General features: G+C 39.8%; 1 protein-coding gene across 1 annotated transcript in view; it reads left to right on the forward strand.

Annotated features, from left to right (window-relative positions):
- The first annotated feature begins 10,948 nt into the window (after positions 1-10,948).
- Positions 10,949-27,737, forward strand: part of LOC139187147 (olfactory receptor 10A5-like) — a 122,881-nt gene continuing 106,092 nt past the window's right edge. The window contains exon 1 of the mRNA XM_070803151.1: positions 10,949-11,472. Coding sequence (XP_070659252.1) covers positions 10,958-11,472 — 515 coding nt within the window. The 5' untranslated portion in view covers positions 10,949-10,957. The remainder of the gene's footprint in view (positions 11,473-27,737) is intronic.

Consider the following 27,737-nt stretch of genomic DNA (forward strand, 5'->3'; position numbering starts at 1 on the left):
TGCACATCTAATAGATGAGTATAAGGACAGTCTCTCATTTTTATATTCCTTTGCCTGACACTCAGTAATACTCATAAATGTTGAGTGATTAAGTTCCAAATCATTACCTCTAGCAGTGACCTCTCAGCCAAATGTTTTTCACATTTTCCAGGTGTCTCCAAGACATTTCTGCTTATATAGCAAAGTATATATCTAGCACAATTCTCTCAAACTATAATCTGTGAAATAAGTTTTATGAAGATGCTTCCTTCTCCCGGATAATAGTACAAATAAACACAGCAGAGAAGTTTCCACTAATTTGCTCCCCAAAATGTTCTTTAAATATGCTTTTCTCAAAAGGTCCCCTCCAGTTTTAACCACCCAAACCCACCAGAATTGTTATCCAAAATGCCCAGTAAAGAATGTGAACATGTCAGAATCCAACAACACATTAAAAAGATCATACACCATTACCAAGTGGGCTTTATCCCAGGGATGCAAGGATTCTTCAATATCCACAAATCAATCAATGTAATATACCACATTAACAAATTGAAAAATAAAAACCATATGATTATCTCAATAGATGCAGAGAAAGCCTTTGACAAAATTCAACATCCATTTATGATAAAAACTCTCCAGAAAGCAGGAATAGAAGGAACATACCTCAACATAATAACAGCTATATATGACAAACCCACAGCAAACATTATCCTCAATGGTGAAAAACTGAAAGCATTTCCCCTAAAGTCAGGAACAAGACAAGGGTGCCCACTTTCACCATTACTATTCAACATAGTTTTGGAAGTTTTGGCTATAGCAATCAGAGCAGAAAAATAAATAAAAGGAATCCAAATTGGAAAAGAAGTAAAACTCTCACTGTTTTCAGATGACATGATCCTCTACATAGAAAACCCTAAAGACTCCACCAGAAAATTACTAGAACTAATCAACGAATATAGTAAAGTTGCAGGATATAAAATCAACACACAGAAATCCCTTGCATTCCTATACACTAATAATGAGAAAACTGAAAGAGAAATTAAGGAAACAATTCCATTCACCATTGCAACGGAAAGAATAAAATACTTAGGAATATATCTACCTAAAGAAACTAAAGACCTATATATATATAACTATAAAACACTGGTGAAAGAAATCAAAGAGGACACTAACAGATGGAGAAATATACCATGTTCATGGATTGGAAGAATCAATATAGTGAAAATGAGTATACTACCCAAAGCAATCTATAGATTCAATGAAATCCCTATCAAGCTACCAACAGTATTTTCCCCAGAGCTAGAACAAATAATTTCACAATTTGTATGGAAATACAAAAAACCTCAAATAGCCAAAGCAATCTTGAGAAAGAAGAATGGAACTGGAGGAATCAACCTGCCTGACTTCAGGTTCTACTACAAAGCCACAGTCATCAAGACAGTACGGTACTGGCACAAAGACAGAAATATAGATCAGTGGACCAAAATAGAAAGCTCAGAGATAAATCCACGCATCTATGGACACCTATCTTAGACAAAGGAGGCAAGAATATACAATGGATTAAAGACAATCTCTTTAACAAGTGGTACTGGGAAAACTGGTCAACCACTTGTAAAAGAATGAAACTAGAACACTTTGTAACACCATACACAAAAATAAACTCAAAATGAATTAAAGGTCTAAATGTAAGACCAGAAACTATAAAACTCCTAGAGGAGAACATAGGCAAAACACTCTCCGACATACATCACAGCAGGATCCTCTATGACCCACCTCCCAGAATATGGGTAATAAAAGCAAAAATAAACAAATGGGACCTAATTAAACTTAAGAGCTCCTGCACAACAAAGGAAACTATAAGCAAGGTGAAAAGACAGCCTTCAGAATGGGAGAAAATAATAGCAAATGAAGCAACTGACAAACAACTAATCTCAAAAATATACAAGCAACTCCTGCAGCTCAATTCCAGAAAAATAAATGACCCAATCAAACAATGGGCCAAAGAACTAAATAGACATTTCTCCAAAGAAGACATATCGATGGCTAACAAACACATGAAAAGATGCTCAACATCACTCATTATCAGAGAAATGTAAATCAAAACCACTATGAGGTACCATTTCACGCCAGTCAGAATGGCTGTGATCCAAAAGTCTACAAGCAATAAATGCTGGAGAGGGTGTGGAGAAAAGGGAACCCTCTTACACTGTTGGTGGGAATGCAAACTAGTACAGCCACTATGGAGAACAGTGTGGAGATTCCTTAAAAAACTGGAAATAGAACTGCCTTATGAGCCAGCAATTCCACTGCTGGGCATTCACACTGAGGAAACCAGAATTGAAAGAGACACATGTACCCCAATGTTCATCGCAGCACTGTTTATAATAGCCAGGACATGGAAGCAACCTAGATGTCCATCAGCAGATGAATGGATAATAAAGCTGTGGTACATACACACAATGGAGTATTACTCAGCCATTAAAAAGAATACATTTGAATCAGTTGTAATGAGGTGGATGAAACTGGAGCCTATTATACAGAGTGAAGTAAGCCAGAAAGAAAAACACCAATACAGTATACTAACGCATATATATGGAATTTAGAAAGATGGTAACAATAACCCTGTGTACGAGACAGCAAAAGAGACACTGATGTATAGAACAGTCTTATGGACTCTGTGGGAGAGGGAGAGAGTGGGATGATTTGGGAGAATGGCATTGAAACATGTATAATATCATATATGAAATGAGTCGCCAGTCCAGGTTCAATGCACGATACTGGATGCTTGGGGCTGGTGCACTGGGACGACCCAGAGGGATGGTATAGGGAGGTAGGAGGGAGGAGGGTTCATGATGGGGAACACGTGTATACCTGTGGCAGATTCATGTTGATATATGGCAAAACCAATACATAAATGTAAAGTTAAAAAATAAAATTAAATTAAAAAAAAAAAGAATGTGAACATGGAAATGCCTTTACTGATAAGCAGTTTTAATAGCTTATGAGGGTTTATTTGCATACACTGGTAAAAACAATTCACCAAAAAGTGATAACCATCTGCTGTACTCCAATGTACAGCAAGTTGTTTAAAACAACTTACATTACCCATAATGAAACCCATAACAAAACATATGAATACCAACAATCAAACATGAATGATGCAACTATGATCCATATAAAGAGAAAGAGGTGCATTTGAGCATCCAACCATCCTACTCAACATAAATGTCCAAACCATACAGAACACGGAGCAAAGATCAGAGCTTGTTAAAGGCATGCTGAACTGGTTAGCTAAGGGTTATGCACAGTTCATAAGACAAGTCCAACCCTTGTGTGATATGTGTACATGATGAAATTCTGAACTCATGGTTACTTAGAATAAAACACAAACTCATTTTCCAGTTATTATATCTAGGTAATTATTTTTTATTATTTACCCTTCTTTTTAATTTAATTTTTAATTGATTTATGTTTACATTCCATCAGGAAACACGTGTACCAAATTCTGAGAGTACAATGGTGAACAAATGCACTGCTGTTCAGGTGGTACTTATCCAGTAAATGGATCAGAGAAGTAAAATTAAAACATCATTCAATGTACTTTACTCTGCTATTAGTATAATGCCACAACTTGATAATTGCTATTCTAGGAGTATACAACAAGTCTTCAACTCCCGAAAATTCTTCCTTGGAGACACTTTTTATTCATCTCTGTTAGTTCACATTCCCATTGCCAAAGCTGGTTATTTATTCCTCTTTTTGATTCCCCTTTTTGTTGCCATATCCTTTCACTTAATCAGTGAATATTTACACACTGAGTCCTGAAGGTACAACAAAAAGATGAACAAGATACTGCCCTCTAAGAGCTCCTATGCATAGTGCCTTACTGTGCAATAATTCTACACATTGGTAAGTGCTACACTGGGACTATTCAACCAGTCTCTAAATGCTGCTAATTCTTCCTTGGCAAAACTCTTCCACATCTTTTGTTTGAATTCTCATCGACATTGCCTCTGTCAATGGCCTCAGTTCAGTTCAGTCCCTCAGTCGTGTCCAACTCTTTGCGACCCCATGAATCGCAGCACGCCAGGCCTCCCTGTCCATCACCAACTCCCAGAGTTCATTCAAACTCATGTCCATTGAGTTGGTGATGCCATCCAGCCATCTCATCCTCTGTCATCCCCTTCTCCTCCTGCCCTCAATCCCTCCCAGCATCAGAGTCTTTTCCAATGAGTCAACTCTTCGCATGAGGTGGCCAAAGTACTAGAGTTTCAGCTTCAGCATCAGTCCTTCTAATGAACACCCAAGACTGATCTCCTTTAGGATGGACTGGTTGGATCTCCTTGCAGTCCAAGGGACTCTCAAGAGTCTTCGCCAACACTACTGTTCAAAAGCATCATTTCTTCAGCGCTCAACTTTCTTCACAGTCCAACTCTCACATCCATACATGACCACTGGAAAAACCATAGCCTTGACTAGATGGACTTTTGTTGGCAAAGTAATGTCTCTGCTTTTCAATATGCTATCCAGGTTGGTCATAACTTTTCTTCCAAGGAGTAAGCGTCTTTTAATTTCATGGCTGCAGTCACCATTTGCAGTGATTTTGGAGCTCAAAAAATAAAGTCTGACACTGTTTCCACTGTTTCCCCATCTATTTCCTATGAAGTGATGGGACCAGATGCCATGATCTTCATTTTCTGATTGTTGAACTTTAAGCCAACTTTTTCACTCTCCACTTTTACTTTTATCAAGAGGCTTTTTAGTTCCTCTTCACTCTCTGCCATAAGGGTGGTGTCATCTGCATGAGGTTATTGATATTTCTCCTGGCAATCTTGATTCCAGATTGTGCTTCTTCCAACCCAGCGTTTCTCATGATGTATTCTGCATATAAGTTAAATAAGCAGGGTGACAATATACAGCCTTGACGTACTCCTTTTCCTATTTGGAATCAGTCTGTTGTTCCATGTCCAGTTCTAACTGTTGCTTCCTGACCTGCCTAGCCAAGCCTTTGTTGCTGAAATATTACTGTACAGGCCTCCTCACTGCGCTCATGGCTTCATTCTTTCTTTCCAATCATCCTTTACACTCACGGCTAAGAACTGATTTACAGAATTTATAAATAAATATATAATTATACAATGCTACCATAGCTATTAAGTAAAATCTTAAAATTCTCTGAAGAAGGTTAAGTGAGACTTTCAACATAAGGGAGGCAAGAAACTCTTTTCTTAGCAAGTAATGACCAAAAATCAGAAAGTCATTTCAGAAAATTGAGTAGGAGTTAACCAGGCAAAAATTAGTAGGAAAAACATTAGAAACAAATGAATTAACCTATGCAATAATCCTAATGAAAGAAAGTTTAATGAATTAGTGGAAAATAAAGAAGTCAATCTGACAAATACTAAGTGTAGTTGCAGAAACAGCGATGGTAGAAGTAATCAAAGTGATGCTGTCATCATACACTCAACTGGAAAGCCCCTTCCTCTCCCTGATGGAAACCTTCAAGTCTCCACTCAAATAGTGTCTTGATAAAACCAACTTTATATGACTTGGTATATTTTCTGTACTTAATCCCTTTTCCTTTTCACAACAGGTATTAGGACACGGAGTAATTTTAAGATCTTTCTCTAGGTTATAAGGTTAAAAATTAATAGGGGAGGAACCAGAATGAAAGTATTATTTTGTTTCAAGTACCTTATTTTTATTAAAAATTTAATAAATTTGCATGATAAAATTAATTAAGAACAAAAGAATATACTATCAAAATATCTCCCTCTCAGGGTTGACCTCTGTTCTTCCCCACTTTCCTGGCCCAAAGGCAGTGACTACTATCAGTTCTTTGTGTATCTTTCAAAAAATTTACTGTTTGCACATTTTATATGTATGTGTATAGTATTTAGGTCTATAAAATATATTTAATTTGTATACTGTGTATACAGTTTCTTTCATCTTGCTTTTTTTCAAATAAAATTTTATCTTGAAGTTTATTCCACATTAATATATTCACAGTTACATAGTATTGTAAGGGAGACAGGACCCCATTGGGCTTTCCCAGGGACAGGCCTTTCCCCATATCTCCTGCTTTAGCTCCTCCCTGAAGTACCTAGATAATAGTATTTGATCAACATTTCCTGAGTTGTTTTGCAGATGTGAAAAAACTTCCATCTCTTCAACAGATGGAAGATGTTAACTACTTGACTCCTTCTGGAGCCTAAGGACCAATTATGCTAACCCCTGTGACACTACCCTGTTACCTTACCATTCAGAGAATTGTGCACAAGTTGATCACAGACACTGCAACAGCCCTCCCTTACCTGGCCTTTAAAAGTACTTTGCCACAACCTTGCGGGGAGTTCAGGGCTTTTTAGGGCATAAACCTCCCGTCTCCTCACATGGCCTTGCAGTAAACCTTTCTCTACCCCAAACTCCAGCGTTTCAGTTTGCCTGGCCTCATTGTGCATCAGGCACATGAACTGGCATTAACGGTATTCAATGGAAATCTACAATTTTTAATCAGATGTCTATTGATAGAATTAAGATAATTTTATATTACTCTACTATTAAAAAATATGCTATAATAAGAAAGAGTTTAACTTTTCCTGTGTTTAAGATTCTGTGACTCTTAAAGCCTGAATCACTAGCTCTATCTTGTACTGCTCTCTGCTGCTGCTGCTGCTGCTAAGTCGCTTCAGTCGTGTCCAACTCTGTGCAACCCTATGGACAGCAGCCTACCAGGCTCCTGTCCACAGGATTCTCTAGGCAAGAATACTGGAATGGGCTGCCATTTCCTTCTCCAGTACTGCTCTCTAGGCTTTTCAAAAGCCAGTAGCCTCAATTCACTTGATCAACCTCTGGGTTGGTCATTATAACAATGACCAGCCTACTATTAGCAAAAAAATAAAAAGATCATACAAGAGAGGAAGCCTGTTTGAGTCTTTTCAGCAGTTTTCTTTTTCTTCCATCCTGGATTTTGTGTATGTTGTTTAGTCACTGCTGCTGCTGCTGCTGCTGCTAAGTCGCTTCAGTCGTGTCCGACGCTGTACGACCCCATAGACCGTGGTGTCTAATTCTTTGCGACCCCATGGACTGTAGCCCTCCAGGCTCCTCTGTTTGTGGAATTTCCCAGGGAAGAATACTGAAGTGGATTGCCATTTCCTTTTCCATGGGACCTTCCCGAATCAGAGGTCAAACCTTTGTCTCCTGCTTGACAGGTGGATTCTTTATCACTGAGCCTCCTTGGAAGCCACAATAATTATATAAATGCAGTTTAAAAAGAATGCAGAGCAATACGAATTTCATTATACAGGTAATCTTCTCTATGATTGTAACAGAAGGCAACAGTGTGACAATAGTTGAAAGAAATTACCACAGTCTACCTTCTTCCTGCAGTAAGACTAGTTCAGGTCCCATGACACACAGCTTGGCCTCAAAGATAATTTAGCTTTCCTCTGCCCCCTTTTTCTCTTTCCAGATTTGCTTCTAAAGGCTCCATCTGGCCTCCATTTCCTTTCTTATTCAATTTTTTTTGTCCAGTATTATTGTTCAATCGCTTTGCTAGGAGTTCAGATTCATTCATTCCAAGCATTCTTAAGCTCTTTTCACAAGCCCCAGTGTTCAACACAAACATGGACAGGATGGATGAATATTATAGGTTACAGATCTCTATGGCCAAATTTTAAAAGTCTCATAGGACCCACTATCTTTTCCAGTGAGGTCTTATTGTCTGATTAATCTACAAAAAATAGATATTAAGAGGCTTCTGAGCCAAAGCCAGGAACCAGTGAAGTTTGTGCATAGCAACTACTTAGTCTTAAATGCTTAATTGTTTATTTGTTCAATGCCTAGCTTCCCTCAATCAAATGTAAGCTTTAAGAGCACAGGGACTTTGTTTTGCTTATTTCTCTCTTTGAGCGTCTATAACAATGCCTGGCATTGAGTAATTACTCAATATTTGTTAATGAACAATTACTGATTATTGAGAAGGTTATTATGATATTCATGATACAGTAGGATATATGCTGTGTGTGTATGTTAATCTCTCAGTTGTGTCTGACTCTTTGTGAACCCATGGACTGTAACTAGCCAAGCTCCTCTGTCTTTGGAATTCTCCAAGCAAGGATGCTGGAGCGGGTAGCCATTCTTTTCTCTGCGGGATCTTCCCAAGCCAGGGGTCGAACCCAGGTCCCCTGCATTGCAGGCAGATTCTTTACCATCTGAGCCACCAGGGAAGCCCCATATATGCTATAATAGAATATATTAACATCCTTGTTAATATATCCCATCCTGTTCATACCAATCCTGTAAAATAAGCGTATTTGTCTAAGCAATATGGAAATGGAAACTCAAAGAGTTTAATAAAATTGCAAGGCATCAGCAACCAGAGAGTTCCAGTGCTGGGATTAAACTTAGGTCACTCAGAATCCAAAACACTTGTGCTTTTCTCTACACAATACCGCACTCCTCGAGTATGGTTTTCCTTTCTTGAACTTCATCCTATTGGCATCTGACATTCCTTAGGGACTCAAAGAGTAGTGGAATCAAGAAAGGTCAGGTACCCTTGAGGAAGGGCAGGAAGAGGAGCAAAGTTGAGCCCAGACACTGGGGGGAAATACAGGTGCCAGCCCTTTATGTGGCCCTGAGGACCAAAGAGGCACAGCTGGGAACAGATCTCCTGTCACGACTGGGTGCAGGGCCAACCCATCTAGTCTGCTCACTCACACCAGACACAGGCTGCAGTGACCTGGTTTCAGGTCCAATCGTTGACAACTCATCCAGGAAAGGGAGTAAGACTCCCTGGTACTTTTTCTGGTTCTTCTGACAGCAGAGCCAGAGTTTGTCAAACACTCAGGGGCCTGCATGAAGCACAGGTATCAGGTAGAGCTGAACAAGGCAGATCTCCCTACTGGGCACAGGTAAGGATCTCATCAAGGGCCAAATCAACCCAGGCCTCTCTCAAGGTTCAGGTGCTCAGCTAGGCAAGGTTTGGTGGAACACCTAATTCTATTCCTCCGTCCACACTGGGACAATCTTATCAGTATTCCCCCTTCCTGAGCTACAGTTTCCCCTTTCTGTGTCATAAGTTATGTCTAAGACAACAAGCAGATTGAGATTACCCAGGGTTTTGTTTTTTTTCTCCAATTCTGTCCTGTAAATCTTTCTGGGTCAGAAAACTTCCAGTCACTGTAGCTTTGACAGAACATATATCTCCTGAGGTCTTGACTGTCCTCTAATTAACTCAGGGAAGACTTGCTTAAGCAGAACAAGACAGATCACAACAAGTACACTATTTCCTTAGGTCACTTCTGTGGGTACAGAAAGGCTAGAAGAGTGGGTTCCTCTTCCTAGGACAGTCAGTGAATGATTAGAAGAAGAATGTTTTTCTGGAAGTTCTGGAGGGGCTGGCAGGAGCCAGAAAGGTCTTTTGAGTGTGATATGTAGTCTTGCCTTTTTGTTTTTATTTATTACCTGTCTGACTGCTTAAAAGATAGTTTCCCTATTCTAAGATTTATCTTAAAAATAAATGACAAAGATCAAGGCATATTGGTATATTTCCATTTGTGTGTCTTAATACACACCTGTGAATCTGTGTATTAAGGAATGCTTTCAGTTTAAAAAGTTAGCTCCGTGATTTTTACTTTTTCCTAATTCTTTACTTTTATAATATTGTCACAATAAAGTGCACCCTAGGTGTTCTGCACACCTTCAGCCAACTTCATTTTCATCCTCATTTCTTAGAAAGCCATCAAAGGCTTTACTAGGTATCCCTTCTCCTTATACATTACCCCCACCAAGATGCTGTATATTTACTGTGTCAAGACCTTCTCTGTGATTTTAATATAATTGATTATTTAAATATATCCTCCATTAGATTCTAAACTTCATGGAGGAAGAAAGCTTCACATCACCAGAACCTCAATAGAAGTGGAATAGATACTGAATTTTTCCATATGATTTAAGAGTCTCTTATTTAATATAGTCCAGGTTAATTTTTTACAAATATTATCTTTTGAACATTCCCTCTAATCTTCCTCATATTTTTCACAGGATTTTTCTGAGGATCTGTTTCTTTTTTCCAATCTGTCCACTCTTGAAAGAGACATAGTTGGACTCTCCTGGGACACACTGTTTATCTACTTAGGTGTACTACAATACTCCTCTCCTATCTTAATGTTGAAAGCCAGTGGATATTCTGAATTCTGACAATCACTTATAGCTTTGCTGGAATGAGGAGAAAGATCCTAAGATTGTTACCTCATAATCTGGTTAGGCAAGAAGGAATAAGCATTATATGACTAGAAGTATTCTACAGTTCTTATATTGAAAGGGGAGAGAAAGTGCATTAAAACGACTACAGTCTGTAGATACCCTTCCTTTGCACCTCACTGCCACATTTTCTACTACTTTAAGTCACGTCAAAACAAAACATGATAAAACAATTGACTTTTTCTACTCTATACCCTCTCAAATACTCTTAATGTTTGCAGTCCTTAAATGTGCACATAAAGGTAAATCCTAATTTGGCAGTAGATGGAGAATATAAACACCATAATTCTTTAAAGAAGGGGAGATATATAATAGGTACAAATGGAAAATTTCTACTATTTTTCCATCTGAGTCCACTCCATTGCCTCAGGACCCGATTCACTTAACCCCACTACAAAGGGATTAAATGTGCATCAGAAAATGAATGTATATAGATCTGATCCAAGTTGTTTTAGTAAATGTGGTAACAAAGTAGAAAATGGATCATAAAGAATAAGAGTGGGGAAGGATGAGACATTGCCCATTTCAGAACTCAGACTCCATTCTTTCTTCCCTGTGTTGATTCTTAGATAACACAAGGCACTTTCTGTTACAACTGAGATCCTGATTGCACTTCTTTCCTGACACTAAGAAAGAGTCTGAAAACAAATCCAGAATCTGACTCTTCCAATCACTGGTCTCTCTCCATGACCACACCTACATTCATTTATCAATGGCTGAAGGAAACTGGACAAGAGTAAGTGAGTTTATCCTCATGAGTTTCTCTTTCTTACCTACTGAAATGCAATCACTGCTCTTCCTGACATTTCTAGTCATCTACCTGGTCACTCTGCTGGGAAACAGCCTCATCATTCTGGTTACCTTGGCTGACCCCATGCTGCACAGCCCCATGTACTTCTTCCTCAGGAACTTGTCCTTCATAGAGATTGGCTTCAACCTAGTCATTGTGCCCAAGATGCGGGGGCCCCTGATTGCCCAGGACACAACCATCTCCTTTCTTGGCTGTGCCACTCAGATGTATTTCTTCTTCTTCTTTGGGGTTTCTGAATGCTTCCTCCTGGCCACCATGGCCTATGACCACTATGTAGCCATCTGCAGTCCCTTGCACTACCCAGTCATCATGAAGCCAAGGACACGTGCCAAACTGGCAGCCTTCTCCTGGTTTCCAGGCATTCCCGTGGCTACTGTGCAAACCACGTGGCTCTTCAGCTTTCCATTCTGTGGCACCTGTGGTTTTAGAAAAGGCAGAGGAACCAGAGATCAAATTGCCAACATCCGCTGGATCTTCGAAAAAGCAAGAGAGTTCCAGAAAAACATCTATTTCTGCTTTATTGACTATGCCAATGCCTTTGACTGTGTGGATCACAACAAACTGTAGAAAATTCTGAAAGAGATGGGAATACCAGACCACCTGATCTGCTTCTTGAGAAATGTATATGCAGGTCAGGAAGCAACAGTTAGAACTGGATATGGAACAACAGACTGGTTCCAAATAGGAAAAGGAGTACATCAAGGCTGTATATTGTCACCCTGCTTATTTAACTTCTATGCAGAGTAAATCATGAGAAACGCTGGGGTGGAAGAAGAACAAGCTGGAATCAAGATTGCCAGGAGAAATATCAATAACCTCAGATATGCAGATGACACCACCCTTATGGCAGAAAGTGAAGAAGAACTAAAAAGCCTCTTGATGAAAGTGAAAGTGGAGAGTGAAAAAGTTGGCTTAAAGCTCAACATCCAGAAAACTAAGATCATGGCATCCAGTCCCATCACTTCATGGGAAATAGATGGGGAAACAGTGGAAATAGTGTCAGACTTTATTTTTTGGGGGGTCCAAAATCACTGCAGATGGTGACTGCAGCCATGAAATTAAAAGACACTTACTCCTTGGAAGGAAAGTTATGACCAACCTGGATAGCATATTGAAAAGCAGAGACATTACTTTGCCAACAAAAGTCCGTCTAGTCAAGGCTATGGTTTTCCCAGTAGTCATGTATGGATGTGAGAGTTGGACTGTGAAGAAAGCTGAGCACCAAAGAATTGATGCTTTTGAACTGTGCTGTTGAAGAAGACTCTTGAGAGTCCCTTGGACTGCAAGGAGATCCAACCAGTCCATTCTGAAGGAGATCAGCCCTGGGATTTCTTTGGAAGGAATGATGCTAAAGCTGAAACTCCAGTACTTTGGCCACCTCATGCGAAGAGTTGACTTATTGGAAAAGACTCTGATGCTGGGAGGGATTGAGGGCAGGAGGAGAAGGGGATGACAGAGGATGAGATAGCTGGATGGCATCACTGTCTCGATGGACGTGAGTCTGGGTGAACTCCAGGAGTTGGTGATGGACAGGGAGGCCTGGCATGCTGCGATTCATGGGGTCGCAAAGAGTCGGACAAGACTGAGCGACTGAACTGAACTGAACTGAACATTTCTTCTTGCGACTTTTCGTTGTGTTGATGAAATGAGAATTCCAGTGCATAACCTGAGGTAGAGGCTCAAAATATTAGTTCTTTCCATCTCTTCTTCCCATTTAAGTTCTGCTTAAAGGAATCTCCAGTGTAAACTCCATCTCAGTCTCAGACGGAGATACTGAAACTGATTGTGCAAAACTGAAGGTGTCTCAGACAGTAAAGAATCCACTTGCAGTGCAGGAGTCCTGGGTTCAATCCCTGGGTCAGGAAGATCCCTGGAGAAGGGAATGGCTACCTATTCCAGTATTCTTGCCTGGAGAATTCCATGGACAAAGGAGCCTGGAAGGCTACAGTCCATGGGGTTGCAAAGAGTTGGACATGACTGAGTGACTAACTTTCACTTTCACACACTGTTAAACAAAAGATGGAATTCAAGGATGCTTCCATCACCAAGCCAAGCGGAGAACATACTATGCCTTTCTAGACATTAGTATAGGTTTTATAATTGATGATATTGAATACATTAGAATCCAGGGTAAATATCCATCAATATGAATCTAGAAGAGCAAATGTAGAAAATTTACAGTGGTTGGGGATATAGAGTGGCTCCCATTTCAGAAGAACCTGAGGGATTTTCAGACTAGCCAGGAAGAATGCAAAGGGAAATTATGTCAGAAGCTTAATTTAGAGTGTCCACCATGGAAGTGGTAAGAATGAACCTAGGGAAGAGCTCCCATATTACTAGGAGCAGTTGTGGATTTTGCTGGCTCTGAAAGGGATTTGGTTGCATTCTGGTACCACTCATGAATATTGAAAACTTTAGAAGAGATTACAAATTACTAAAAATATCTCTCAGGTTTGGGGTCAGATATAATGGGGAAGCAGATCCAGGTTTTTTCTTAATTTGGTCAAATAGAGACTTGGAGTTGACATAATTTGAAATACCATTTTAGGGGAATATTTTTGAACCCTCAATCTGATTATCACAGACATGTTAGAATATATCCTTTATTGAGCCCTAAAACATGTGCTGCTTCAGTTCGTCCAGGATCTAGTAGTTATTAACTATATTTAGGTGTGGGGGGCTACCTAATTAAGAAACAGTCCAGTGGTGGAATGATTTTCCAGCAGCACTAGCTACCTCACATAACATTAATGAGGATAGATGAGAAAGGTCAGTCCCACCCAGTGCTTGACATGAAGCAGGTATTCAACTATGAACTCTTTTCTCCCCCAGCACATAATTTGTTTGAAGGTCCAGTGTGTCCGAATAAGAGATATCAAATAGAGTGTCTTCAGTTGCAGTGTTCTTTCAGTGTTTACTTTGAACCTGAGTATTTCTATATGAGTGGAGGTTTTTTTTTTTTTGTTTGTTTTTTTTTTTTTTTAACCAGTGCCTGTGTCTTCTCTATTGCTCTGCTATGGAGAGATCATAGAGTCTTTGTCTGATGTACCTTAGATTCTCACAACGTGAGCACATTTTCTATATGTGATAAGATTTCAGGAAATGATAAATTAACTAGGGGGTAAAGCAATCCCATGAACTCAAAATCAGATTCACAAACAAGTTTATTTCACCACATAGCTGCTGCTTGTTACTCAGGTCCACTCCCAATGCTGAGAACAGACTTTTGGTTTCATTTCTCAGTCTGATGTCAAAGTCCCAGAAATGTTTGTAACATAAATGTTTGTTAAATGATTAGTAAAGGATTTGAGGAGCCCTGTGCCAGGAATGAGAATGAATATACATTTCTTACTATAAATCATAATATCACACCAGGGATAGACACAGAGGCATCAGATCCCGCCTTCAGTGGCCTTCTCTCCCTGTTTGCCCAGCTACAAACAGTAGGGCTTTGCTTGCTGGAGGAGGTAGAAAGGAAGAGCATCCTCTTCTTCTCCTGTGAACCCTGAATTTTTCCTATTTCTGCTGTCTGTTCATATCTCCATCCTACTCACTTCAGAAAACATGGAGTTCTGAGGAAATTATCAGGTGGCATTACACTTGCATATGACAGGGATCTGAAAATTTGGGCTGATTTGTCCAGTTAAGAGATAGCTTTTATATCATTAGTCCCCACTTTTTTCTCACTACTTTCTAACTCTGTGATCTTGGATTTCATCTTTCAGTTTTTCTCTCCTCTTACCACTTTAAATTGGGTTAATCAAATGAGATAATTTCAGTGCTTTATATGAAGTAGCAACTCAAAAATTTAATTTTTTCCATCCCTTCTTCCCATTTAAATCTTGCTTAAAGGACCCTCCAGTGTATATTCCATCTCAGCCTCCTGTGGGGATGTAAAACAGAAGATGGAATTCAAGGAAGCTTCCTCCACCAAGCCAAGGGGAAAACCTCTTCTACATTTCCAGACATCATGCTGTGCTGTGCTGAGTTGTGTCCAACTCTGTGACCCTGTGAACTGCAGCCCACCAGGCTCCTCTGTCCATAGGGATTCTCCAAGCAAGAATACTGGAGTGGGTTGCCATTTCCTTCTCCAAAGGATCTTCCCAACCCAGGAATCAAACCCAGGTCTCCCACATTGCAGGTGGATTCTTTACCATCTGATCCACCAGGAAAGCCTATAATTTCCTATAATAGATGGTATTGAGCACTCTAGGATCCAGGATAAATACTCACCAATAAGGATCTGGAAGTGTCACTGTAGAGAACTTGCAGTGAATGGGGATTTAGGATGGCCCCCATTGTAGAGGATCCTGAGGAATTTTCAGAATGGCTGGGTAAAGGACAAAGGGCAACTGAGTCAGAAGACTAACTCAAAGAGTAGCCACCAGGGTAGTGGTAGGGATGGACTTAGGGGAGCGCTTCCAGTAATATGGCAGCAACTGTGGACTTTGCTGACTCTGCAGGGGTTCACTTACATTCTGGTAATGCCAGTGAATATTGAGAGCATTAAAGAGATTGTTAATCACTACAGGTACTCCTGGGGCTTGGGGTCATATTTGAGGGAGAAACAGATCCAAGATTTTGTTAGTTTAGTCAAATAGAGATTTGGATTTGATGTAATTTGAGATGGCACCCCACTCCAGTACTCTTGCCTGGAAAATCCCATGGACGGAGGAGTCTGGTGGGCTACAATCCATGGGGTCACTAAGAGTCAGACATGACTTCACTTTCACTTTCACATTCATGCATTGGAGAAGGAAATGGCAACCCACTCCAGTGTTCTTGCTTGGAGAATCCCAGGGATGGGGGAGCCTGGTGGGCTGCCGTCTCTGGGGTCGCACAGAGTTGGACAGGACTGAAGCGACTTAGCAGCAGTAGCAGCAGAGATACAATTTTAGGGGATCATTTTTGAACCTGGTTTATTGTTTACATATTCAATTCAAGCAATTATTCGATCTACCATGAAATGTATTCTGGGAGAGATCAAGATGGCAAAGTAGGAGGATGTGGAGCTCACTGTTCCCAATAAACACATCAGAAATTCATCTACAAGTGGAATAATTCTCACTGAAACGTAACGTGAAACTGGCTGAAGGAATATTATATAATCAAGGCTCTTAGAAAGATCTCATGTTATCAGGTAGGTTGGAAAGAAAAGTGATTGGGTTGGGACCTGTGCCCTTAGAATGGAACTCAGAGAAAAAGGGAGATCCCACAGGTGGGCATCCACTCTGGGTCATGAGGAGGTTGAGTCACAGACTTGCCATCCTAGTCTTGAGGTCCTATGCATAGGGGAAAAGCCCCATTGGCTGATTGGAGAACTTTGAAGAACAGATAAAAAGGCTCCAGAAACCTCAGTTCCACTCATGAACAATTCCTCTCTCTGGGTGGAGGGACATCTGCCCTAGCGGATGCCTCACCATACTCCTCAGCCCCTACTGAAGTGAACACCCTGGCCCCATGCATTTTACTTCACAGAGTGGCATGGAACCTAGGGCTTTCAGGACCAGGGAAAATACTCAACCTTGCAATGCAGAGGCCATCCATTCCCAGGGCAGAGCACCAGTGGATGGGTGTCAGCCATTGCTGGCCCTTACTCAGGCAGTGCCCCACAAGCAGCCCAGACTTCTGATTGCAGTGCAGCTGCCAGGATGCTCATGACTGTCTCACTGTGCATCCCAGTTCCAACGAAGCAAACGCTCTATCCACTTACTCTACAGTTTACACACCGTGTTAGATCTTGGGTAGCTATGACAGGGGAAAATGTAACCATGGGCTGTATCTGCATGGATACACAGATGCCTACAAAGGCAGAGCATAGGACCTCAGTAGGTGCATAAACCCCATTTACTTCCTCATTCCCTTTGTGGAAAAGGTTCTAGAACAGGCAGAAAGAAACCATAACTTTAAGGGGACAGAGCAAACACAAGACTGGCCCTAAGGACTTCCACATCAGCAACCTGGGATCAGATCCCACCCTTGGCCACTGAGTAGAGAGAAGTCCCACAATCAGAGAGGAAGTTCTTATAGCCTGCAGAAAGACTGCAGGCTGTAGCTCCACCATATCTAGTCCCACCTCTACCAAGGTGATAGCTGCCAGTACACGCTGAGGAAAGGCAGCTGATGTCCATGTCAAATTCAGCTTCTCACCAAAGGCACTGGACACATTTAATATGTATAGATGTTCTTCCCCAAAAGAATACCCCTTCAGGACCACAGTAACTGTTTCATCTAAATTGACAGAGGCAGAGAATGTTAAGCAAAAATAAAAATGCAGAAGAACTACTCTCAAATGAAAGAGGAAGAGACAACTCCAGGAAAAACAACAATAAAAACAAAATGAATAAAGAATTTACCAGATAAAGATTTCAGAAATTGGTAATAAAAATGTTAACTGAATGAGGGAAGATGATTGATCTAAATAGTGATCATTTCAATAAGGAATTAAATTATATAAAAAGATCCAATCAAAAATAAATAATTCAATATCTTAGATTAAAAAGAAACACTAGAAAAGAATGAATAGCAGACTAAGTGGTTCAAAAGAACACATACATGATCGGGAAGATAGAGTAATGGAAATCACCTAATTAGAACAGCAGAAAAAAATTCAAATTAAGAAAAAATGTTAGCAATCTATGAAATCTCTGGGAAACCATTAAATGTGCCAACATTCACATTATAGATGTTTCAGAAGAAGAAGAGAGAGAAGAAAATGGAAAGTGTATTTGAAGAAATTATGCCTGAAAACAACCCAAACCTGAAGAAGAAAACAGATATTCAGATATAGGAAGTACAGAGGGTCCCAAACAAGATAAACCTAAACAGACCCACACCAAGATACATCATAATTATAATGGCAGTAGTTAAAGAGAATTCTAAAGGCAGCAAGAGAAAAAGTTATATACAAGGGAACCTCTCTAAAGCTACCATCTGATTTCTCTGCAGAAACTTTGCAAGCCAGAAGCAAATGGCATAATATATTCAAAGTGGTGTAAAGGAAAACCCTGCAACCCAGGGTACTCTATCCAGTAAGACTGTCATTTAGAATAGAAGGAGAGTTAAAGAACTTAGACAAGCAAAACTAAAATAATTCCACAATAATAGACCTACCCTGAAACAAATGCTGAAGGGTCTTCTCTCAATGGAAAAGAAGTAAGAGTCATAGGAAAAGAAAAATCCCAACAGGAAAGACAACTATATAGTAAGGATTGAAGATCACTTCAACAAGCAGGTACACAGATTAAAAAACAAAAAATTGGCCAAGTAGTGTTCCATTTTATATAGGTACCACACCTTCTGAAGTAAGTCCGAAAGAGAAAAGCAAGTATAGTAACACACATATACATGTAATTTAGGAAAACTCTCCTGATGGACCTATTTGTAGGATAGAAATAAAGATGCAGATGTAGAGAATGGACTTGTGGACACATGAGGGGAATGAGAGGGAGAGATGAATTAATAGAGTGGCACTGATACACGTACATCACCATGTGTAAAGCAGAAGCTGCTGTATAACACAGGAAGCTCAACCCAGTGCTCTCTGATGACATAGAGGGGTGGGATGTGATAAGATGACAAAATGAATTTTACAAACTCAGTGCCATCAAAGGCCAAAGCAATATGTCTGGCTTTTCTAAGGAAAGGTAAAATCTGTCATAACAAAACTGAGAATTCTTCAAAAGCATCATGCTTACCAGTTATCCATGGTGGTCATATTTCCACAGGGGAAAAATATATATAAAATAAATTTTTAGGGAATATAAATAACTTTAGGAAACTCCCCAATATTATGGGCTTCCCTGGTGGCTCAGATAGTAAAGGATTTGTCTGCAATGCAGGAAACATGGGTAGGAGCCACAGGAAAAAATATATATGTAAAATAAATTCTTAGGGAATATAAACAGTCTTTTAGGAAACTCTCCAAAATTATTAGGTTGGTGCAACATAATTGTGATTTCAGATTGTGAATTTTAAAGCATTGTAACTAGGCTCAAACACATCTTTATTAATCAAAATAGGAACCATTACAATCAACACGTTTTTCCCAATGTAAAAGAAGTTTATTTATTCCTGTGGCATAAAACTGCATGCTTCGAGTTTTGAAAAACTCTTGGAAAGATTTTTCTGTCTCTTCTGGTTGTGGAAGTCTTTTCTCTGCAACAAGTTGTTGAGATGCTTGAAGAAGTGGTAGTCAGTTGGCAAGAGTTCAGGTGAATATTGGGCTTCCTAGCTGGTGCAGTGGTAAAGAATCTGCCTGCCAAGGCAAGAGACGTAGGTCCAATTCCTGGGTTGGGAAGATCCCCTGGAGTAGGAAATGGCAACTCACTTCAGTATTTTTGTATGGAAAATCATAAGGACAGCCCACTGGTGGGCTACAGTCCATGGGGCCACAAAGAGTTGGACACAACTGAGCACATTTGGAGGGTGAGGCAAAACTTTGTACTCCAATTCATTCATCAGTTGAAGTGTTGGCTGTGCGACATGCGGTTGGGCATTGTCTGGAGAAGAATTGGGGCCTTTCTATTGGCCAATGCTGGCTGCAGGCATTGAGGCTTTCAGGTTTTCAGTGCATCTCATCAATTTGCTGAGCATACTTCTCGGATTTACTAATGGTTTCGCTAGGATTCAGAAAGCTGTCATGGATCAGAACAGCAGCAGACCACCAAACAGTGACCATGACCTTTTTTTTGGTGCAGGTTTGGCTTTGGGAAGTGCTTTGGAGCTTCTTCTCAGTCTGACCACAGAGCTGGTCATCACTGGTTGTTGTATAAAATCCACTTTTCATTGCACATCACAATCTGATTGAGAAATGGTTCGTTGTTATTGCTTAGAATAAGAGAAGTTGACACTTCACAACAATGATTTTTTAAGATTTTGGTCAGCTTATGAGGCACCCATTTATTGAGCTTTTTCACCTTTCCAATTTGCTTCAATTGCCAGTCAACCATAGAAAGGTCTATATTGAGTTCTTTAGCAACTTCTTGCATAGTTATAAGAGGATCAGCTTTGATGATGGCTCTCAATTGGTCATCGTCAACTTCCAATGGCCAGCCACTACTCTCCTCACCTTCAAGGCTTTTGTGTCCTTTGGAAAACTTCTTGAAATACTGCTGCACTGTACATTCGTTAGCAGTTTCTGGGCCAAATGCGTTAATGTTGCAAGTTGTCTCTGCTGCTTTACAACCCATTTTGAATTTGAATAAGAAAATTGCTAGAATTTGCTTTTTGTCTAATATAATTTCCATAGTCTAAAATAAATATAAAATACATAGAAAGTAAGGTCATTAGCAAAATAACAGAAAGTGAGAAATGAGCTTTAAAATGATGTACAATATAACCACATTTATTTAAGAATGTATTCCAATATCTAAAAACAGCAAAGTTGAGTGATGCAAAACCACAATTATGAATAGCTTCTCTTTCTTTACTGATTTCATTTATTTTGTCTCTCTTTTTCTTCCTTGATGTGTTTCACTAGAGGTTTATCAATTTTGTCTCATCAAAGAACTAGCTTAGTTTCATTGATCTTTTCACTTGTTTTTCAGTCTCTATTTCAATTATTTCTTCTTCAAGTTTATTATTTTTCTTTTATGATCTTCAGGTTTTGTTTGTACTTTTTGTTCTCATTCCTCTAGGTATAAGGTTAGTTTGTTTATTTGAGACTGTTTTGTTTGTTTGTTTTCTTTAGGTAGGCCTATATTACTATACCCCTTCCTGTTAGAGCTTCTTCTGTTCTGCCTCATAGATTTTGGAGCATTGTGTTTTCATTTTCAATTGTCTTGAGTTTGTTTTTTAGATTTTATCTTTGATTTCTTCAAGGAACCATTTGTTGTTTATTAGCAAGGTCTGTCTAGTCAAGGCTATGGTTTTTCCTGTGGTCATGTATGGATGTGAAAGTTGGACTGTCAAGAAAGCTGAGCTTCGAAGAATTGATGCTTTTGAACTGTGGTATTGGAGAAGACTCTTGAGATTCCCTTGGACTGCAAGGAGATCCAACCAGTCCATTCTGAAGGAGATCAGCCTTGGGATTTCTTTGGAAGGAATGATGCTAAAGCTGAAACTCCAATGCTTTGGCCACCTCATGCAAAGAGTTGACTCATTGGAAAAGACTTTGATGCTGGGAGGGATTGAGGGCAGGAGGAGAAGGGGACGACAGAGGATGAGATGGCTGGATGCATCACCGACTCGATGGACATGAGTCTGAGTGAACTCCGGGAGTTGGTGATGGACAGGAAGGCCTGGTGTGCTGCGATTCATGGGGTCGCAAAGAGTAAGACACGACTCAGCGACTGAACTGAACTGAACTGAACTGAGCATGTTGTTTAGACAACAAGTTATGGTTTGTCTAGTTTTCTTTGGTTGTATTCTTGTTTTATCCTGTTGTGGTCAGACAAGATACTTGATATAATCTTAGTTTTATTAAATATACTAAGACTTGTTTTGTGGAGTTGCATATGATTTATTGTTTAGAATGTTCCTTGGGCACATGAAAAGAATATGTATTGTGTTTTATTTGAATAAAATATCTTTTGTGTATCTAATAAGTCAACCTGATCAAATGCATTGTTTTAGGCCCATATTTCTTTATTGATTTTCTGCCTGGATCATCTGTCCAGCGATGTAAGTGAGCTTTTAAATTCCTGTACTTTTATTGTATTACTGATTATTTCTCCCTTTGTACCTGTTAATTTTTGCTTTATGTGCTTAGGGGGCATCTGTATTGAGTGAATTGATAGTTACAAGTTTGGAAATAAGAACTGGATCCATAAGAAATCAATTGATATTCAAATTTCAATTTTATGTACTTTTCTTTGGTAGAGAAGTCATTATGCAACACACACATCTGATAAAGTGCCTACATGCAGAATATGGAAAGAACTATGAAATCACCACGAAATGAATATGGATGAAAGACTTGAGCAGGCAGTTTATAAAAGTGAATATTCAAATAGTCACAAGGAATGAAGGAAGTCCAGTCTCAGCAGTAATCAGGGAAATGCAAACTACAGTGAGTTATTAGTACTACATAGTCCAGAGTGGCCAAAATTTAAAAGAGTGATAATAGTGTTAATAAACATGAAAAGCAATGGAAACACTCATATATTGCTAGTAATGTTATAAATTTGTACAGCTGCTTTAAAAATTGGCTGGTATTCTCTCCTAAAGTTGAAGAGATATCTAGGTATGTAGATAAATTATGACCCCAAAATTATTCTCCTGGTATATACCTAATGGAAATATGTGAGTAAATGCTACAAAAGACATGTGCAAGAATTCTTAGAGCAGCAGTATTTAAATAAACACAAGCTGAAGAAAATTCAAATGTTTGCAGTAGTATAATGCATAAATGAATTGTGATATATAATGGAATATTATATAATGTTGAAAAACCTAACTGAAGCTCCATTTAGTAACAGATAAATTTCCCAAACAATGTTGAGTGAATGGAAGTCAGACAGAAAACAATTACACTGAATCATTCAATTTGCCTGTTTAAAAACAGAGCTAATCTATGGTGTTGAACCTCTGGAATAGAGAGGGTATAGTTATTAGAAGAGGACATGTTGTGAGGGAGGTGATTCTAGGAGGCTGGTATGTTCTGCAACTTTTCCTCCATGGTGGTGAAATTGATATATTTGTTATGGAATAATTCCATGAGCTGTACATGTGTAATTTGTGTTGTTGTTGTTGTTGTTGTTTTTTGGTAGTATAACTCTTGTATTCCAGTTAAAAATAGGTTTAAAAAAATCACATCTTTTACAGCCTCCTGACTCTCCAAGAGCTGTTTCTCTTTCATTCTATGAGTAGGTATGATATAATGAATAAAGTGAAGTGAAGTGAAAGTGAAGTTGCCCAGTCATGTCTGACTCTTTGCGAGCCCATGGACTGCAGCCTACCAGGCTCCTCCATCCATGGGATTTTCCAGGCAAGAGTACTGGAGTGGGGTGCCATTGCCTTCTCCAATAATGAATGAATAATGAATAAAGGACCCCCCCAAAAAAGATATCCATTTTCTAATCCCCAGAACCTGTGAATATATGGCTTTACATGGCGAAAAGAATTTTTCAGATGTGACTAAGATTGGGAGACTATTATGGGTTGTCTGGGTGTTCTTTGGAAGGAATGATGCTAAAGCTGAAACTTCAGTATTTTGTCCACCTCATGCGAAGAGTTGACTCACTGGAAAAGACTCTGATGCTAGGAGGGATTGGGGGCAGGAGGAAAAGGGGATGACAGAGGATGAGATGGCTGGATGGCATCACCAACTCGATGGACGTGAGTCTGACTGAACTCTGGGAGTTGGTGATGGACAGGGAGGCCTGGCGTGCTGCGATTCATGGGATTGCAAAGAGTCGGACACGACTGAGTGACAGAACTGAACTGATGGGTTATCCAGTTGTAACAAATGTAATCAGAAAGGTCGTTATGAGAGGGAGTTGTGGGGGTCAGAGGTAAAGTGATGTTCCTTGTGGACAACTTGACTCGTCACTGACAGCTTTGAAGATGGAAGGAGATTGTGAGCCTAGGAAGGAGGGCAGCCTCCAGATGCTGGAAAAGGCAAGAAAACAGATTTCCTTTAGAGCCTCCAAAAGGAATGCAGCTTTGCCAATTATTTGTGTTTAGCCCCATAAGACCCAATTTTGGACATATCACCTCTGGAACTATAAGAGAATTAACCTGTTGTTTTAAGTCACCAAATCCGTGGTAATTTGTTACAGTAGCAATAGGAAACTAATAGTGGTAGTTCATGGGCGGTGTACTCTGACAGGTACAATGTCAGAGTACACTGTCCATAATAGGTGCTCTGCAAATTGTGCTGAATGTATGATCAAGCTTCAAAAGTGTCATTCCTCAGTATGGTAAGGGGACTTTTGAAATAAATAAGGATGTTGAGAATTCAGGACCAGTATGATGTGATGTGACCAGGCAGTTTCTACCAGTCTGTTTCCCTCTAATTTTCAGACTTCCTGAAACGTGAAAGGCTTAGCATCTAGAGGTGAAGCAAAAGAGCACTGGGTGTGTAGTTATCAGGCACAACAAAATTGAAGATGAGGATGCAGATGAAGATGGCATGATTAGGACTTTCCCTTAGTCTGTGAAAGGCATTCATTGTCAAGAGGGAGATTAGAAAATTTTACAAAAGAAATGTGCAAAGAAATAAGATGGAGGTAATAATGCTCTTGACATCCCAAATGGATTTTGTTGTTGTAGTTCAACCACTCAGTTGTCTCTGACTCTGCAATCCCATGGACTGCAGTACACCAGACTTCCCTGTCCTTCACCATCTCCCAGAGCTTGCTTAAACTCATGTCCATTCAGTCGATGATGCCATCCAGCCATCTTGTCCTCTGTCGTCCCCTTCTCCTCCTGCCATCAATCTTTCCCAGCATCACGGTCTTTTCCAATGAGTCTGTTCTTCGCAACAGGTGGCCAAAGAATTGGAGCTTCAGCATCAGTCCTTCCAATGAATATTGAGGATTGATTTCCTTTAGGATTGACTGGTTTGATCTCCTTGCAGTCCAAGGGACTCTCAAGAGTCTTCTCCAACACCATAGTTCAAAAGCATCAATTCTTCGGCGCTCAGCCTTCTTTATGGTTCAGCTCTTACATTCATAATACTGGGCTTCCCTTGTGGTTCAGAGGGTAAAGTGTCTGCCTACAATGTGGGAGACCTGGGTTTGATCCCAGGGTCAGGAAGACACCCTGGAGAAGGAAATGGCAACCAACTCCAGTACTCTTGCCTGGAAAATCCCATGGACAGAGAAGCCTGGTGGGCTACAGTCGATGGGACGGCCAAGAGTCGGACACGACTGAGAGACTTCACTTTCTCATATCAATACGTGACTACTGGAAAAACCATAGCTTTGACTATAGGACCTTTGTTGCCAAAGTAGTGTCTCTGCTTTTTTTTTTTTTTTTTTAATGCTGTTTATGTTTGTCGTAGCTTTTCTTCCAAGGAGTAAGCGTCTTTTAATTTCATGGCTGCAGTCACCATCCACAGTGATTTCAGAACCCAGGAAAATAAAGTCTGTCACCATTTCCATTGTTTCCCCATCTGTTTGTCATGAAGTGCTGGGGCCAAATGCCATGATCTTCCTTTTTTTGAATGTTGAGTTTTAAGGCAACTTGTTCACTCTCCTCTTTCACTTTCATCAAGAGCCTCTTTAGTTCCTCTTCACTTTCTGGCATGAGGGTGGTGTCATCTGCTTTTCTGAGATTATTGATATTGCTCCCAGCAATCTTGATTCCAGCTTGTGCTTCATCCAGCCCAGCATTTTACATGATGTACCCTGCATATAAGTGAAATAAGAAGGGTGACAATATACAGCCTTGACATACTCCTTCCCCAATTTTGAACCAGTCCATTGTTCCATGTCCCATTCTAACTGTTGCTTCCTGACCTGCATACAGGTTTCTCAGGGGGCAGGTAAGGTGGTTTGGTTTTCCCATCTCTTTACGAATTTTCCACAGTTTGTTGTGATCCACAGAGTTAAAGATTTTAGCATAGTCAATGAAGCAGTAGTAGATGTTTTTCTAGAATTCCATTGCTTTTTCTATGCTCCAGCAGATTTTGGCAATGTGATTTCTTGTTCCTCTGTCTTTTCTAAATCCATCTTTAACATCTGGAAGTTGTTGATTCACGTACTATTGAAGCCTAGCTTGGAGAATTTTGAGCATTTCTTTGCTAGCGAGGGAGATGAGTCCTACTGTGCAGTAGTTGGAGCATTCTTTGGGATTGGAATGAAAACTGACCTTTTCCCGTCCTGTGGCCACTGCTGAGTTTTCCACATTTGCTGGCACAATGAGTGCAGCACTTTAACAGCATCATCTTTTAGGGTTTGAAATAGCTCAGCTGAAATTTAGTCACCTCCACTAGCTTTGTTCTAAGGTCTACTTGACTTAGCACTCCAGGATGTCTGGTTCTAGGTGCGTGATCTCACCATCATGGTTATCTGGGTCATTAAGATTTTTATGTCTAGTACTTCTGTGTATTCTTGCCACCTCTTCTTAATATCTTCTGCTTCTGTTGGTCTATACCATTTCTGTCCTTTATTGTGCTCATCTTGGCATGAAGTGTTCCCTTGGTGTCTCTGATTTTCTTAAAGAGATCTCTAGTCTTTCCCATTCCATTGTTTTCCTCTATTTCTTTGCACTGATCACTTAGGAAGGCTTTCTCATCTCTCCCTGCTATTCTTTGAAACTGTGCCTTCAGAGGGATGTATCATTCCTTTTCTCCATTGCCTTTAGCTGCTCTTCTTTTCTCAGCTATTTGAAAGGCCTCCTCAGACAACCATTTTGCTTTTTTGCATTTCTTTTTCTTGGCTCTGATCTTGATCACTGCCTCCTGTACAATGTTACAAACCTCCATCCATAGTTCTTGAGGCACTCTATTTATCAGATCTAATCCCTTGAATCTATTTGTCACTTCCACTGTATAATTGTAAGGGATTGGTTTAGGTCACACCTGAATTGCTTAGTGATTTTCCCTACTTTCCTCAATGTAAGTCTAGTTATAATTACTAAGATCTATTCAAAACCATAGAACACTTCTGACACTAAAAATGTGGGTTTTCCCTACCAAACAGTTCTCTAACTCTGTGCAGATACAAACTGGGTGTCCTACAATGTGATTCAATTCTGACACTAACTACGTGGAGTTAGTTCACCTGGTTAAGGGCTCAGCCCCACAAGACTGCCCTCCCACTTCAGATAGCAATTGCAAATATTGGGTCCCTAGTTACTCACAATTTATCTGACTTGTCTTAAAATTTGGGATTCCCATGACCCTCTCTTCTAGTTTGATAATTTGCAGTGACTGCACATGGAAATCAAGAACTTTTCTTATTTACAACTAAATATATGTAGGACGTATAGTTATGTATCCTTATAAAGGATGTTAGAAAATATATAGATGAAGAACCTGATTAAGAGGCAAATAATATAAGGTGTGGAAATGTCCTGAAACCAAGGGCTTCCATGACTGTGGATGTTGGGGTACACCACCTTTCTGCATGTGGGGGTGTTTACCACCCCCAAAGCTCTGCAAACTCTTTCCCTTATGGTTTTATGGAGGTCCCATGACATAAGCATGATTAAATCATCGGCAACTCCAGATTATCTCAGTCTCTATCCAGTTTCCCTCTTGGAGGTGTGAGGGTATTTGGAGCTGAAAGTTCCAACCCTCTTATCACATGGTTTCTTTGGCAGGCAACCTCCATCCTGAAACTATCTAGGGGGCTCATACAGAGTCACCTCATTAACATAAACTCAAGTATTCTCGACAGGGACTTTTTAGGAGTAACAAAAGAGGCTCCTCTCTTCCGTGTAACTCATGAAGTTCCAAGAATTCTAGGAACTCTTCTCCAGAAACCTGGACAAAGACTGCATATATCTTTATTATTATATCACAATATTGTACTAGTTAATAGTGAGAAGTAATTGAAAACATCTCCTGGAAGCAATCCCTTCCTTTTTCAGAAGAGACTCATCTGTGTTGCCAGTTTATTTCTCCTCTTGCCCCTCTTCCTCATTTTTCTTCATCTGTGTGTAAACTGTTCATTGAATGAGCTGACTCAGTGGTGTATAATTGGAATATTCCTTTATTTATCTCTTCCCTTGCTTGCCACCATGTTATTTTGGTTCTCCCTGCCCCCATTCCTGGTAATATTCCTGGGAA

The sequence above is a fragment of the Bos indicus genome, chromosome 15 (genome assembly GCF_029378745.1).
Source record: "Bos indicus isolate NIAB-ARS_2022 breed Sahiwal x Tharparkar chromosome 15, NIAB-ARS_B.indTharparkar_mat_pri_1.0, whole genome shotgun sequence".
Lineage (NCBI taxonomy): Eukaryota > Metazoa > Chordata > Mammalia > Artiodactyla > Bovidae > Bos > Bos indicus.